The 16,471-nt window shown below is 44.6% G+C and overlaps 1 protein-coding gene across 1 annotated transcript in view; it reads right to left on the bottom strand.

Moving 5' to 3' along the window:
- The window catches only part of LOC118944061 (chloride channel protein 2-like), a 64,030-nt gene that overhangs the window by 42,435 nt on the left and 5,124 nt on the right, over positions 1 to 16,471 (bottom strand). The window contains exons 2-5 of the mRNA XM_036961697.1: positions 15,551 to 15,704; positions 8,056 to 8,187; positions 4,072 to 4,200; positions 3,868 to 4,001 (exon numbers count right to left, since the gene is read on the bottom strand). Of these exons, the coding sequence (XP_036817592.1) occupies positions 3,868 to 4,001; positions 4,072 to 4,200; positions 8,056 to 8,187; positions 15,551 to 15,704 (549 nt within the window). The remainder of the gene's footprint in view (positions 1 to 3,867; positions 4,002 to 4,071; positions 4,201 to 8,055; positions 8,188 to 15,550; positions 15,705 to 16,471) is intronic.

The raw sequence follows: 16,471 nt of genomic DNA, 5'->3' as shown, positions 1-16,471 counted from the left end.
GTCACATTTTGCCAAAAGGGTCAATTGTAGTCCAGAGGTTTAAAACAGAAACATATCGGAAAGTGTGACACCCTCCAGGAGACTAACCGACTCCTGGTGTTGAGAAGAAACACTTCTCCCCAATACAACTAGTCTCTTTCTCTCTCTCCCTCTCCCTCTCCACTTTGTTTACCTCTCAGAGAGGAGGAAAGGTGTCCAGTCTTTCTCTCTCTCCCTCTCCACTTTGTTTACCTCTCAGAGAGGAGGAAAGGTGTGCAGTCTTTCTCTCTCTCCCTCTCCTTCTCCACTTTGTTTACCTCTCAGAGAGGAGGAAAGGTGTCCAGTCTTTCTCTCTCTCCCTCTCTTTCTCCACTTTGTTTACCTCTCAGAGAGGAGGAAAGATGTCCAGTCTTTCTCTCTCTCCCTCTCCACTTTGTTTACCTCTCAGAGAGGAGGAAAGGTGTCCAGTCTTTCTCTCTCTCCCTCTCCCTCTCCACTTTGTTTACCTCTCAGAGAGGAGGAAAGGTGTCCAGTCTTTCTCTTTCTCCCTCTCCTTCTCCACTTTGTTTACCTCTCAGAGAGGAGGAAAGGTGTCCAGTCTTTCTCTCTCTCCCTCTCCACTTTGTTTACCTCTCAGAGAGGAGGAAAGGTGTCCAGTCTTTCTCTTTCTCCCTCTCCTTCTCCACTTTGTTTACCTCTCAGAGAGGAGGAAAGGTGTCCAGTCTTTCTCTTTCTCCCTCTCCTTCTCCACTTTGTTTACCTCTCAGAGAGGAGGAAAGGTGTCCAGTCTTTCTCTCTCTCCCTCTCCTTCTCCACTTTGTTTACCTCTCAGAGAGGAGGAAAGGTGTCCAGTCTTTCTCTTTCTCTCTCTCCCTCTCCTTCTCCACTTTGTTTACCTCTCAGAGAGGAGGAAAGGTGTCCAGTCTTTCTCTCTCTCCCTCTCCTTCTCCACTTTGTTTACCTCTCAGAGAGGAGGAAAGGTGTTCAGTCTTTCTCTCTCTCCCTCTCCTTCTCCACTTTGTTTACCTCTCAGAGAGGAGGAAAGGTGTCCAGTCTTTCTCTCTCTCCCTCTCTTTCTCCACTTTGTTTACCTCTCAGAGAGGAGGAAAGGTGTTCAGTCTTTCTCTCTCTCCCTCTCTTTCTCCACTTTGTTTACCTCTCAGAGAGGAGGAAAGGTGTTCAGTCTTTCTCTCTCTCCCTCTCCTTCTCCACTTTGTTTACCTCTCAGAGAGGAGGAAAGGTGTTCAGTCTTTCTCTCTCTCCCTCTCCTTCTCCACTTTGTTTACCTCTCAGATAGGAGGAAAGGTGTCCAGTCTTTCTCTTTCTCCATCTCCTTCTCCACTTTGTTTACCTCTCAGAGAGGAGGAAAGGTGTCCAGTCTTTCTCTTTCTCCCTCTCCTTCTCCACTTTGTTTACCTCTCAGAGAGGAGGAAAGGTGTCCAGTCTTTCTCTTTCTCTCTCTCCCTCTCCTTCTCCACTTTGTTTACCTCTCAGAGAGGAGGAAAGGTGTCCAGTCTTTCTCTCTCTCCCTCTCCTTCTCCACTTTGTTTACCTCTCAGAGAGGAGGAAAGGTGTCCAGTCTTTCTCTTTCTCTCTCTCCCTCTCCTTCTCCACTTTGTTTACCTCTCAGAGAGGAGGAAAGGTGTCCAGTCTTTCTCTCTCTCCCTCTCCTTCTCCACTTTGTTTACCTCTCAGAGAGGAGGAAAGGTGTTCAGTCTTTCTCTCTCTCCCTCTCCTTCTCCACTTTGTTTACCTCTCAGAGAGGAGGAAAGGTGTCCAGTCTTTCTCTCTCTCCCTCTCTTTCTCCACTTTGTTTACCTCTCAGAGAGGAGGAAAGGTGTTCAGTCTTTCTCTCTCTCCCTCTCCTTCTCCACTTTGTTAACCTCTCAGGGAGGAGGAAAGATGTCCAGTCTTTCTCTCTCTCCCTCTCCTTCTCCACTTTGTTAACCTCTCAGAGAGGAGGAAAGATGTCCAGTCTTTCTCTCTCTCCCTCTCCTTCTCCACTTTGTTTACCTCTTAGAGAGGAGGAAAGGTGTCCAGTCTTTCTCAATTCAATTCAATTCAAGGGCTTTATTGGCATGGGAAACATGTGTTAACATTGCCAAAGCAAGTGAGGTAGATAATATATACAGTGAATATATAAAGTGAAATAAACAATAAAACTCTCCTTCTCCACTTTGTTTACCTCTCAGAGAGGATGAAAGGTGTTCAGTCTTTCTTTCTTTACCTCTGTTTCACTCCCTGTTTTAACACTCACTCATGACCACTCGCTATGTCTCTCTCTCCACTTTTCAAACTGTCTGAAAGGAGGGAGAGGTCTACAGTCTTTTTCTTTCCAAAATGTATGCACTCACTGCTTACTGTAAGGCACCCTGAATAAGAGCATCTGATAAATCACTAAAATATCAAATGTAAAAATGTTTCCCTCCCTGTTTAACACTCATTCATAGCCTGAACCCTGCTGCTGAAGTCACTGCTGGGCATCTGTCATTTATGCCACAACAGAGCAGAGTGGAGTAGAACACTTTAAATGGTGCTGAAGTGTTATTGTCTAGAGGGAGAGATGCTGGGGGAGGAGTCACCCTATGTGTCCTGTCATTTAAAAAATTGTAATTTAACCCAAGCATCATCATTCTATCCCTCTCAGGACAGTAGGCTCACCTGTGAATGCAATTGGTTTAATGTATTCACTGTCTCATACAGTATAATTAACGCTCGCACACACATCTCTCATGTACATCTTCTCAGAAACGTGTGTACACAAACACCCTCATCAGTGTGTTCATATAAATGTCTCCTCTCCTCCAATGTATCATTGACTAATCTCAGCTCTTTCAAGATTAAAATGATAACATTTTCTTTCCCTCTTCCACCCCCCGTCTCCTCTCTACCATCCTTCATCCCCCTCTCCTCTCCTCTCCTTCACCCCCTCTCCTCTCGTCTCCACCCTCATTCATCCCCCTCTCCTCTCCAATCCACCCTCCTTCATCCCCCTCTCCTCTCCACCCGCCTTCATCCCCCTCTCCTCTCCAATCCACCCTCCTTCATCCCCCTCTCCTCTCCACCCTCCTTCATTCCCCTCTCCTCTCCAATCCACCCCCCCTCCTCTCCGCCCTCATTCATCCCCCTCTGCTTTCCTCTCCACCCTCATTCATCCCCCTCTCTTCTCCAATCCACCCTCCTTCATCCCCCTCTCCTCTCCACCCTCATTCACCACCCTCTCCTCTCCAATCCACCCTCCTTCATCCCCCTCTCCTCTCCTCTCCTCTCCACCCTCATTCATCCCCCTCTCCTCTCCAATCAACCCTCCTTCATCCCCCTCTCCTCTCCTCTCCACCCTCATTCATCCCCCTCTCCTCTCCAATCAACCCTCCTTCATCCCCCTCTCCTCTCCTCTCCACCCTCATTCATCCCCCTCTCCTCTCCTCATCTATCCCCCTTTCCTCTCCTCTCCACCCGCATTCACCCCCCTCTCCTCCCCTCTCCTTTCCTCCCTCCTTATCCCCCTCCCTTCCTCTCCACTGTGACCAATGGGGTGGCCTGAGTGCAACGTGTGTGGCTGTATGACAGGGACACAGGACACGTGTAACCACAACCACATGCCTGTGTGTGTGTGTGCTTCACCGTGAGAACCACTTGTCCTGTGAATTACAGATGAATTTATTGATTTTGCGGGTCTTCGGGCCAGAATTCATCTGCTGGCTGTCAAATGGTGTGTGTGTCTGCATAACAGTACTGTACTGCCAGCAACAAGTGACAACTACCCACACTCACACAAGCCTGACTGTGAGAAGAGGATGTGTGTGTATGCGTCAGAGGACTGTGTGAGGTGAGAAGAATGTTTACAGAGTGTGTGTGTGTACTGTGTGTAGAGAGTGCGTGTGTTACCTCCTTGCCCAGAGGCATGCCACTGCCCAGGGCACAGGTGAGGCCGATGACTTTGGCCACAAAGGTTTTAAAGGTGAGGCATTCTTTCAGCACTACACCCCTCAGAATGGTCTTAATCTCTGGGATACCTGAACCTAGAGGGGGAGAGGGGGTTAGTGTGGGTATGCTATGGTCAGTATGTGTGTGTGTGTGTGTGTGTCTTACCTACGGCCTGTGGGGCCAGTAGCTGTGTGAAGCCAGCTGAGAAGGTGATGAGCACCACAGGGTAGGTGACCCAGGCTAGGTACTGGAGAAACACATTACTCTCCAGGTTCACATACATCCACTTCTGTGCTGTGGACACACACACACACACACACACACACACACACACACACACACACACACACACACACACACCAAAATCAACTTGATGTCAATCATAAAGTAAAAGTACATCCAAAGTCATGCTTCAACTGAGACAGACAGAAGGATTAGTACCTCAACAACAGTAGAACACGCAGGACTCCCCTCCCTAAAAGGGCTGCTTTACAGGGAGAGATCAAAAGTGTGTGCGTGCTTGTGTGTGTGCATGTGTGTGTGTGTGTGCGCGCGTGTTTGTGTGTAGGTGGAGAAAGGGGATAAGAGGATGTGTCTATATGAGCGTCTTGCTTCTAGATTACCCTCTCTTCACTTTCTCCACATGCATCAGTCTCCCCATTAGCACACACACAAAAATGCAGCAATGTGTGTAAATGTCTGTTTGACTGAAGACATGATAAAAAAAATCAGAGGAGGGATTTCTAACGGCAGAAAAAGACACACCCTGGTTTGACGAGTGTATGTGTGTAAACCACAGTGTCTGAGATTATCTTGAGTGTGGCTTAATGTCTTTGTTAGCTGCATGCAGGAGATGTGTCAACTTAAATGATTCAGCCAAAGGAACAGTGTTTCAAGTTTTATTAGTTGTATGTACAGTTGAAGTCAGAAGTTTACGTACACTTCGGTTGGAGTCATTAAAACTCATTTTTCAACCACTCCACAAATTTCTTGTTAACAAACTATAGTTTTGGAAAGTCGGTTACGACATCTACTATGTGCATGACACAAGTATTTTCCAACAATTGTTTAGGAACCGATTGTTTCACTTATAATTCACTGTATCACAATTCCAGTGGGTCAGAAGTTTACATACACTAAGTTGACTGTGCCTTTAAACAGCTTGGAAAATTCCAGAAAATTACATCATAGCTTTAGAAGCTTCTGATAGGCTAATTGACAACATTTAAGTCAATTGGAGGTGTACCTGTGTATTTCATGGTACCACATTCATCTGTAACAAACAATTGTACGCAAGTATCAACACCATGGGAACACGCAGCCATCATACCACTCAGGAAGGAGACGCGTTCTCTCTCCTAGAGATGAACATACTTTGTTGAGAAAAGTGCAAATCAATCCCAGAACAACAGCAATTGACCTTGTGAAGATGCTGGAGGAAACAGGTACTAAAGTATCTATATCCACAGTAAAATGAGTGCTATATCGACATAACCTGAAAGGCCGCTCAGCAAGGAAGAAGCCACTGCTCCAAAACCGCCATAAAAAAGCCCGACCACGGTTTGCAACTGCACTGTTTGGCCATAATGACCATCGTTATGTTTGGAGGAAAAGGGGGAGGCTTGCAAGCCAAAGAACACCATTCCAACCGTGAAGCTCGGGGTTGGCAGCATCATGTTGTGGGGGTGCTTTGCTACAGGAGGGACTGGTGCACATCACAAAATAGATGGCAGGAAAATGATGTGGATATATTGAAGCAACATCTCAAGACATCAGTCAGGAAGTTAAAGTTTGGTCGCAAATGGGTCTTCCAAATGGACAATGACCCCAAGCATACCTCCAAAGTTGTGCAAAATGGCTTAAGGACAACAAAGTCAAGGTATTGGAGTGGCCATCACAAAGCCCTGACCTCAAGCCTATAGAAAATGTGTGGGCAGAACTGAAAAAGTGTGTGTGAGCAAGGAGGCCTACAAACCTGACTCAGTTATATCAGTTCTGTCAGGAAGAATGGGCCAAAATTCCCCCAATTTGAGGAATGCTACCTGAAACATTTGACCCAAGTTAAACCATTTCAAGGCAATGCTACCAAATACTAATTGAGTGTATGTAAACTTCTGACCCACTGGGAATGTGATGAAAGAAATAAAAGCTGAAAAAAAATAATTCTCTCAACTATTATTCTGACATTTCACATTCTTCAAATAAAGTGGTGATCCTAACTGACCTAAGACAGGGAATTGTTACTAGAATTAAATGTCAGGAATTGTGAAAAACAGAGTTTTTAAATGTATTTGGCTATGGTGTATGTAAACTTCCGACTTCAACTGTACATGGTATAAACCGTCCAACGAAATGCAAACTTGCAGTTCCCTTCGCAAAAATGCAACAACAATAAGAAATAAGAAAAGACAATAATACGAACATAAAGTAAATGGTTCAGTAGAATAAAATAAACATTTTAGCATAAGTATAATACAGGACGGCACAATTTATGGTCCAATATGTACATGTGTTCTGGTGAGGGGGGGGGGGGGGGGGGGTAAGTGTTTAAATTGTGCAGTATTTAGCAATCATAATAAGAGTCTGGTAAAAGCAGTGGTGTGTGTGTGTGTGTGTGTGTGTGTGTGTGTGTGTGTGTGTGTGTGTGTGTGAGAGTGAGTGAGTGAGTGAATGCATGTGTGCGAAGGTGCAGAGAATCAGAGCAGCTGGCCAGTCCAATTAAAGGGTTCTGCAGTTTGATGGCTTGTAGATAGAAACGGTCTCTGAGCTTGTTGGTATCAGAACTCATGCTCCGATACCGTCTGCCACTGCGGGTGTGCGGGATCTTTGATGGTGTGGCGGGCCTTCCTCAGGCACCGTTTTGAGTAGACTGTGGATGGGTGTACTGGGCCATCTTCACCAACCGCTGGAGGGCTTTGTGGTTGTGGACAGAGCAATTCTCGTACCAGGCCGTGATGCAACAGGTCAGGACGCTGTCGATGGTGCAGGGGCAACATTTGGAGCGTACCCGGAATGGCATGCCGAATTTCTTCAGCCGCCTTGGGAAGTTAAAGACACTGTTGACAAGAGTGGTGGTGTTGATGGTCCATGACAAGTCCTCGGTGATGTGGATGATGAGGAACTTTAAACTGCTGACTCTCTCGCTCTCCAGTCCCATTGATGTGAATCAGGGCATGTTCCTCCTCTGCTTGCTGAAGTAAACAATAAACTCCTTGGTTTTGCTGACGTTGAGGGGAGAGGTTGTTATCCTGTCACCACAATGCCACTTCACTTACCTACCTAGTTAAAAGGCCTACAACTGTGGTGTCGTCACCAACCATTATGATGGAGTTGGTATCGTGCAAAGCCATGCGGTTGTGGGTGAACAGGGAGTACAGCAGAGGGCTGAGGACACACCCCTGGGGGGCCCCTGTGCTAAGAGTCAGTGTGGAGGCGGTGCTGTTACCAATCGTCACATGGTCTGCCCATCAGGAAGTCAAGGATCCAGTTGCAAAGGGTGGTGTCCAGACCCAGGGCCCTGATCTTGGTGTCAGGCTTGGAGTGAACAATAGTGTTGAATGCTGAAATGTAGTGAATGAACAGCATTCTTACATAGATGCTCCTCTTGTCCAGATGTGTTACAGCCGTGTGAATAGAGGTAGGCAAATTGGAGTGGGTCCAGTGTGCCTGGCATGCTAGCCTTGATGTGGGCCATGACCAGCCTCTCAAAGTATGTGTCCTAATGTGTGTGTGTGTGTGTGTGTTCTAGTGGACAGGTGGTTAGTCATCATGTATCCAGTTAAAAAAGCTGTACAGCTTGTTTGTGTCAAGTTAGAAGACTTCCACCGTGACAAGATATACACACAAAAGATACATTCAAACCTAATGGGAGAACACTGAGAATGTGCTTACACACACCATGGGGTCTAAGTAGTCTGTGCACCATTTGCCTTCCCTGGATCCTCACCCGCCAACCCTCTCTCCTCTCTTATCCCTCCCTCCCTCTCTCCTCTCTTATCCCTCCCTCCCTCCCTCACCTTGTAGACAGGTTGCGATAGAGAAGTTGATGACCCAGCTGACTAGAGCCATCAGTAGACCAAGGAGGACCAAGGAGTCTACCAAACCTCTCTTTCCCTTCCTAACTCCCTCCTTCCCAACTCCCTCTCTTACATTGTAGACAGATGCCGATACCAAAGTCGACCAGCCAGCTGAGTAGAGCCATGAATAGACCCAGGAGGATGAGGAAGATCCAGTCTTCACCAACACAAGAGATGAGGAACTTCTGACAGCGCACTGTACAGACTGGAGGGAAGAGAGATACAGGTGCACACTGTTAGACGACAACAGCAACACTTACTACTACAGTACCAGTGAGTCAAGTCAGTCAGAACTACAATATAAACAAACCAACACATCTTACAGACTGAGGAGAGAAGTGTAGCATTGTTAAAACTACATTGCCCATCTTGGAGTCAGGACCACCCATACCCACCATACAATGTAACACCCTCGCCAATTTTTACTAAGTTAACTTTTGCACAGACTAGTATCATTTAACACAGTGATCCTCTCCTCTAACTCCCCCTCCCCTACACACACACACACACACACACACACACACACACACACACACACACACACACACACACACACACACACACACACACACACACACACACACACACACTACCAGTTCTTCCCCTATTTCCCGAAAACCGTCATAACATTATTCCTGCTCCCCAGTCATCTTATTCAGTCTTCTCTCATCTCACCAATGTACTAAACCACACTAATGCTACTTTACCACAGTACAAGATTCTTCCTTTTCCTCATCTAAAGCATTACTACTTTCCCCATTTCTGACTCCACACTTTCCTCCTCCTCTATAGTACAGCCTGTGTGTGCTATTGTATAGGGCAACAGGTTGTAATGTTGATGACATGGATAGGGGTGTACAGTCGTGGCCAAAAGTTTTGAGAATGACACAAATATTAATTTTCACAAAGTCTGCTGACTCAAATTGTATGATGGCAATCTTCATATACTGCAGAATGTTATGAAGAGTGATCAAATGAATTGCAATGAATTGCAAAGTCCCTCTTTGCCATGCAAATGAACTGAATCCCCCAAAAACATTTCCACTGCATCTCAGCCCTGCCACAAAAGAACAAGCTGACATCATGTCAGTGATTCTCTCATTAACACAGGTGTGAGTGTTGACGAGGACAATGCTGGAGATCACTCTGTCATGCTGATTGAGTTCGAATAACAGACTGTAAGCTTCAAAAGGAGGGTGGTGCTTGGAATCATTGTTCTTCCTCTGTCAACCATGGTTACCTGCAAGGAAAGATGTGCTGTCATCATTGCATTGCACAAAAAGGGCTTCACAGGCAATGATATTGCTGCCAGTAAGATTGCACCTAAATAAACCATTTATCGGATCATCAAGAACTTCAAGGAGAGTGGTTCAATTGTTGTGAAGAAGGCTTCAGGGCACCCAAGAAAGTCCAACAAGTGCCATGACCGTCTCCTAAAGTTGATTCAGCTGCGGGATCGGGCCACCACCAGTACAGAGATTGCTCAGGAATGGCAGCAGGCAGGTGTGAGTGCATCTGAACGCACAGTGAAGCGAAGACTTTTGGAAAATGGCCTGGTGTCAAGAAGGGCAGCAAAGAAGCCACTTCTCTCCAGGACAAACATCAGGGAAAGACTGATATTCTGCAAAAGGTACAGGGATTGGACTGCTGAGGACTGGGGTATAGTCATTTTCTCTGATAAATCCCCTTCCCGATTGTTTGGGGCATCCGGAAAAAAGCTTGTCCGGAGAAGACCAGGTGAGCACTACCATCAGTCCTGTGTCATGCCAACAGTAAAGCATCCTGAGACCATTCATGTGTGGGGTTGCTTCTCATCCAAGGGAGTGGGTTCACTCACAATTTTGCCTAAGAACCCAGCCATGAATAAAGAATGGTACCAACACATCCTCCGAGAGTAACTTGAACAGTTGAACGGTTTTCCTCTGACACATTGGTGCGGCTGGTTACCGGGATAAGCTGGTGTTAAGAAGCTCGGTTTGGCGGGTCATGTTTCAGAGAATGCATGACTCATCCTTCGACTCCCGAGCTCGTTGGCGAGTTGCAGCGATGAGACAAGATCAAAATTGGGGGTAAATAAGACTAACTTTGAGTGTCCCTGTGTAGAACCTCCACAACATATCCCTTTGAGCATGGTGAAGTTATTAATTACACTTTGGGTGGTGTATCAATACTAGAGGTCGACCAATCGGTCGCATGGAAGATTAATTAGGGTCGATTACAAGTTTTCATAACAATCGTAAATCGGTATTTTTGGGCGCCGATTTAAACGCTTAAAAAAAATGATACCTTTATTTAATAGGCAAGTCAGTTAAGAAAACATTCTTATTTTCAATGACGGCCTAGGAACGGTGGGTTAACTGCCCCTGTCAGCTCGGGGAATCCAATCTTGCAACCTTACAGTTAACTAGTCCAACGCAATAACGACCTGGCTCTCTCTCGTTGGAGACTGCCTGTTACGCGAATGCAGTAAGCCAAGGTAAGTTGCTAACTAGCATTAAACGTATCTTATCTTATCTTATAAAAACAATCAATCATAATCACTAGTTAACTTCACATGGTTGATGATATTACTAGATATTATCTAGCGTGTCCTCCGTTGCATATAATCTGACTGAGCATACAAGCATACAAGTATCTAAGTATCTGACTGAGCGGTGGTAGGCTGAAGCAGGCGTGTAAACATTCATTCAAACAGCACTTTCGTGCGTTTTGCCAGCAGCTCTTCGTTGTGCGTCAAGCATTGCGCTGTTTATGACTTCAAGCCTATCAACTCCCGAGATGAGGCTGGTGTAACCGAAGTGAAATGGCTAGCTAGTTAGCGCACGCTAATAGCGTTTCAAACGTCACTCGCTCTGAGCCTTCTAGTAGTTGTTCCCCTTGCTCTGCATGGGTAACGCTGCTTCGATGGTGGCTGTTGTCGTTGTGTTGCTGGTACGAGACCAGGGAGGAGCGAGGAGAGGGACGGAAGCTATACTGTTACACTGGCAATACTAAAGTGCCTATAAGAACATCCAATAGTCAAAGGTTAATGAAATACAAATGGAATAGAGGGAAATAGTCCTATAATTCCTATAATAACTACAACCTAAAACTTCTTACCTGGGAATATTGAAGACTCATGTTAAAAGGAACCACCAGCTTTCATATGTTCTCATATTCTGAGCAAGGAACTGAAAGTTAGCTTTCTTACATAGCACATATTGCACTTATACTTTCTTCTCCAACACTTTGTTTTTGCATTATTTAAACCAAATTGAACATGTTTCATTATTTACTTGAGGCTAAATAGATTTTATTTATGTATTATATTAAGTTAAAATAAGTGTTCATTCAGTATTGTTGTAATTGTCAAATTTAAAAATTGTTTGATTAATTAATGAATCAGTATCTGCCTTTTTGGTCCTCCAATAATCGGTGTCGGCGATTTAAAATCACAATCGGTCGACCTCTAATCAATACACCCAGTCCCCTCCTAACTCAGTTGCCGGAAAGGAAGGAGATGGTGTAGGGTTTTCATCATGAGGCCAATGGTGACTTTAAAACAGTTACAGGGTTTAATGGCTGGGATAGGAGAAAACTGAGGCTGGATCAACAACACTATAGTTACTCCACAATACTAACCTAATTGACAGAGTGAAAATAAAGAAGCCTGCACAGAAAACAAATATTCTAAGTCACTGCAACAAGACACTAAAGTAATACTGCAAAAAATGTGACAGAGCAATTCACTTTTTGTCCTGAATACAAAGTGTTATGTTTGGGGCAAATCCAATACAACACATTGCTGAGCAACACTCTCTATATTTTCAAGCATGGTGGTGGCTGCATCATGTTAAGGGTATGCTTGTAATTGTTAAGGACTAAGGAGTTTTTCAGGATAAAAAACAAGTGGAATAGAGCTAAGCACACGCAAAATCCTAGAGGAAAACCTGGTTCAGTCTGCTTTCCACCAGACACTGGGAGATGAATTCACTCTTCAGCAGGACAATAACTTAAAACATAAGGCCAAATCTACAATGGAGTTACCCCTTTGTTTTCTACTGTGTTATTGACTTGTTAATTGTTTACTCCATGTGTAACTCTGTGTTGTCTGCTCATACTGCTATGCTTTATCTTGGCCAGGTCGCAGTTGCAAATGAGAACTTGTTCTCAACTAGCCTACCTGGTTAAATAAAGGTGAAATAAAAAAAATAAAATAAAAATAAAACCAAGAAGAAGGTGAATGTTCATTAGTGGCTGAGTTACAGTTATGACTTAAATCTGCTTGAAAATCTATGGCAAGACCTGAAAATAGTTGTCTAGCAATGGTCAACAACCAATTTCACAGAACTTGAATCGTTTTGAAATGAATAATGGGCAAACGCTTCTACTAAGCTAACATATGTATTTTTTAAAGATGGTTATGCCAACGATCATTTAGCTATTTGATTTAGAGGACCACTTTAGGTATAAGAAAAAATAATAATTTGATGAAACATTGAATTTGACCTGCTATTAGCACATACAAATAACTGATTCATACATGGAAAATCAGATAGTCCAAAAATAAATCAAAAGGAAGTTTGTTTTAAAATGTCTGTCCTATATCTGAAAGACATAAGAAAGATCAGGATTTTTGTAATTTTTTTTACCCATATTTAACAACCCAAAAATTTGCCCTAAACTACTTCTATATACAGTTTCGTAAATTTTTTAAACTGGTACAGGGCAACCTTCAGACGAGTCTTGTGAGGCTTGTGTGCATCCTAGAGCAAAACATCTACTGACATGTACGTGGTTGTGAGGGTCTCACCTTTCCACAGAGGGGTCATATTAGTGTGTAGCCCAAACTGTTTGGTCGCTACAGACAGAAGTTGGCAGATCGGCGGTACAGACTTCGGCGGTATTGACTTGTGACGCTTGTGGGAGCAAAACGGAGAACACCATCGTGTTCATGAGAGTCTCATCTTTCCATAGAGTGGTGTACAGTGCCTTCAGAAAGTCTTCAGACCCCTTGACTTTTTCCACATTTTGTTAGGTTACAGCCTTATTCTAAAATGGATTAAATAAATAAAAAAATCTCATCTACACAATAACACATAATGACAAAGCAAAAACAGTGTTTTAGAATTTTTAGCAGTTTTTTATTTCTTTTTTTAATGAAATATTACATGTACATAATTATTCAGACCATTTTTACTCATTACTTTGTTGAAGCACCTTTGACAGCGATTACAGCCTCGAGTCGACTTGGGTATGACACTACAAGCTTGGTGTAACGAGTGCGCTGAGAGTCGGAAAGCAAGTACAGGGAGCGAGTGTTTTAATAAATAAACTAAACAATAAAACAACGCACCAACATGAAACAGAGTCGATAACACCTGAGGAAAGAACCAAAGGGGAGTGACAGATATAGGGAAGATAATCAAGGAGGTGATGGAGTCCAGGTGAGTGTCATGCTGGTGCGCTTGACGATGGTGACAGGTGTGCGGGTTAAATCAGCAGCTTGATGACCTAGAGGCCAGAGAGGGAGTATACGTGACACTTGGCACACCTATATTTGGGGAGTTTTTCCCATTCTTCTCTGCAGATTCTCTCAAGCTCTGTCAGGTTGGATGGGGAGCGTCGCTGCACAGTTATTTTCAGGTCTCTCCTGAGATGTTCGATCAGGTTCAAGTGTGGGCTCTAGTTGGGCCACTCAAGGACATTCAGAGACATTCAGAGTCCCGAAGCCACTCTTGCGTTGTCTTGGCTGTGTGCTTAGGGTCTCTGTCCTGTTGGAAGGTGAACCTATGCCCCAGTCTTAGGTCCTGAGTGCTCTGGAGCATGTTTTCATCAAGGATCTCACAGAACTGTGCTCTGTTAATCTTTGCATCAGTCCCTGACACTCAAAAACATCCCCAAAGCATGATGCTGCCACCACCATACTTCACCGTAGGGATGGTGCCAGGTTTCCTCCAGACGTGACGCTTGGCATTCAGGCCAAAGAGTTCAATCTTGGTTTCATCAGACCAGAGAATCTTGTTTCTCATGGTCTGAGAGTCTTAAGGTTTCTTTTGCCAAACTCTAAGCAGGCTGTCATGTGCTTTTTACTGAGGAGTTGCTTCTTTCTGCCCATTACCATAAAGGCCTGATTGGTGGAGTGCTGCAGAGATGGTTGTCCTTCTGGAAGTTTCTCCCATCTCCACAGAGGAACTCTGGAGCTCTTTAAGAGTGACCATCGGGTTCTTGGTCACATCCCTGACCAAGACCCTTCTCCCCCGATTGCTCAGTTTGGTCGGGCAGCCAGCTCTAGGAAGAGCCTTGGTGGTTACAAACTTCTTCCATTTAAGAATGATGGAGGCCACTGGGTTCTTGGGGACCTTCAATGCCGCAGACATTTTTTGGTACCCTTCCCCAGATCTGTGTCTCGACACAATAGTGTATTGGAGCTCTACGGACAATTGCTTCGACCTCATGGCTTGGTTTTTGCTCTAACATGCACTGTCAACTATGGACCTTATATAGACAGGTGTGTGCCTTTCCAAATCATGTCCAATCAATTGAATTTACCACAGGTGGTTAAGTTGTATAAACCTGTCACAGATGATCAATGGAAACAGCATGCACCTGCACTCAATTTCAAGTCTCATAGCAAAGGGTCTGAATACTTATGTAAATAATGTATTTTGTTTTTTATTTTTAATACATTTGCAAAAATGTCGAAAAACCTGTTTTCGCTTTGTCATTATGGGTCTGAGTGGTTACGGTTAGGGCTATGGTTGTTTCCATCAACTACTGTATCATCAAGTATTCTCAGGCTTGCTAGAGAAATGTGAACTGCAGTGGAGCTCTGGTCTGAGCAGTGTGCTCTGACTCCACCCATTACAACTTCGCTCCCACTGCTGGGCAATTATTCAAGGGGGTTGGACCATTTTTGGCACACACAGCAAACTGTTGAGCGTGAAAACCCCAGCAGCTTTGCAGTTCTTAACATACATTGGTACGCCTGGCACCTACTACCATTCAAAGGCACTTAAATATTTTGTCTTTCCAATTCACCATTTTATTGGCACATATACACAGTCCATGTCTCAATTGCATCAAGGCTTAAAAATCCTTCTTTAGCCTGATTGAAGTGGATTGAACAGGTGATATCAATAAGAGATCATAGCTTCCACCTGGATACAGCTGGTCAGTCTATGTCATGGAAAGAGCAGGTGTTCATAATGTTTTCTACATGTGCAGTCTATTTCTAGTTAACAGGCTGTTCAGTCTACCAAAAACAAACATATGAATCATTATTATCACCATCAACAGTAAATAGAATGAGGTGGCTCACACACCACAAACACTGTACTAGCAAATAAACATCAACACACACACACACTGACTGCACAAACACTCAAAAACTCTCCCTCCCAAATCCCTCCTTAAATACACTCCAGTTTATTTATGTTAGTAACAATGTAACCACATGGTATCTGGCAAAGTTTATGTGAAGTGAGACTTGTTTCACAGTAACAAAGAGACAGAGAGAGACTTGGTCAGAGAATATGGTCTGGTTACAGTATGTCCAGCTGGAGTGGTGAGTATTGGTCAGTACTCACTGCGACACTTGGCGCAGCAGCCCTTGTCATTCTCCAGAAGTTCCAGGGAGCGTGAGCGTTCTGTGACCGAGCGCCTCCTCACCCCCTCCTCCCTCAGGCGAGCTGCCTCTTCTTTGGCATACGCCCCCAACTCCTGTGTGTAGCGACCATACATCTGGAAGAACATACAGAAAGGGTTAAGGGAGAGCAGTACCAACTCCTGTGTGTAGCGACCATACATCTGGAAGAACACACAGAAAGGGTTAAGGGAGAGCAGTACCAACTCCTGTGTGTAGCGACCATACATCTGGAAGAACACACAGAAAGGGTTAAGGGAGAGCAGTACCAACTCCTGTGTGTAGCGACCATACATCTGGAAGAACACACAGACAGGGTTAAGGGAGAGCAGTACCAACTCCTGTGTGTAGCGACCATACATCTGGAAGAACACACAGAAAGGGTTAAGGGAGAGCAGTACCAACTCCTGTGTGTAGCGACCATACATCTGGAAGAACACACAGACAGGGTTAAGGGAGAGCAGTACCAACTCCTGTGTGTAGCGACCATACATCTGGAAGAACACACAGAAAGGGTTAAGGGAGAGCAGTAGGTAACACACACACACAAACATATACAAGACATGCCATGTTCTTACAGCAAGGACTGGGTGTCACACTAGACAACCCTACCTACTACAACACTAGTTTACTTACACATACTGTAGAGGACATTTCTAGACATCTTGTTAAATGAATGGGTCCCAATGGCACATTGCAATGACGGTCTAAGTATGGCCTATGTAGATGGTCCATGTATAGTACTGTAGCAGCCAGAACAACTGACCATATCTACAGTGTATAGGACTGTATCAGCCAGAACAACTGACCCTATCTACAGTGTATAGGACTGTATCAGCCAGAACAACCAGAACAACTGACCCTA

The sequence above is a fragment of the Oncorhynchus mykiss genome, chromosome 24 (genome assembly GCF_013265735.2).
Source record: "Oncorhynchus mykiss isolate Arlee chromosome 24, USDA_OmykA_1.1, whole genome shotgun sequence".
Lineage (NCBI taxonomy): Eukaryota > Metazoa > Chordata > Actinopteri > Salmoniformes > Salmonidae > Oncorhynchus > Oncorhynchus mykiss.
This window is presented reverse-complemented; position numbering and strand designations above follow the sequence as displayed.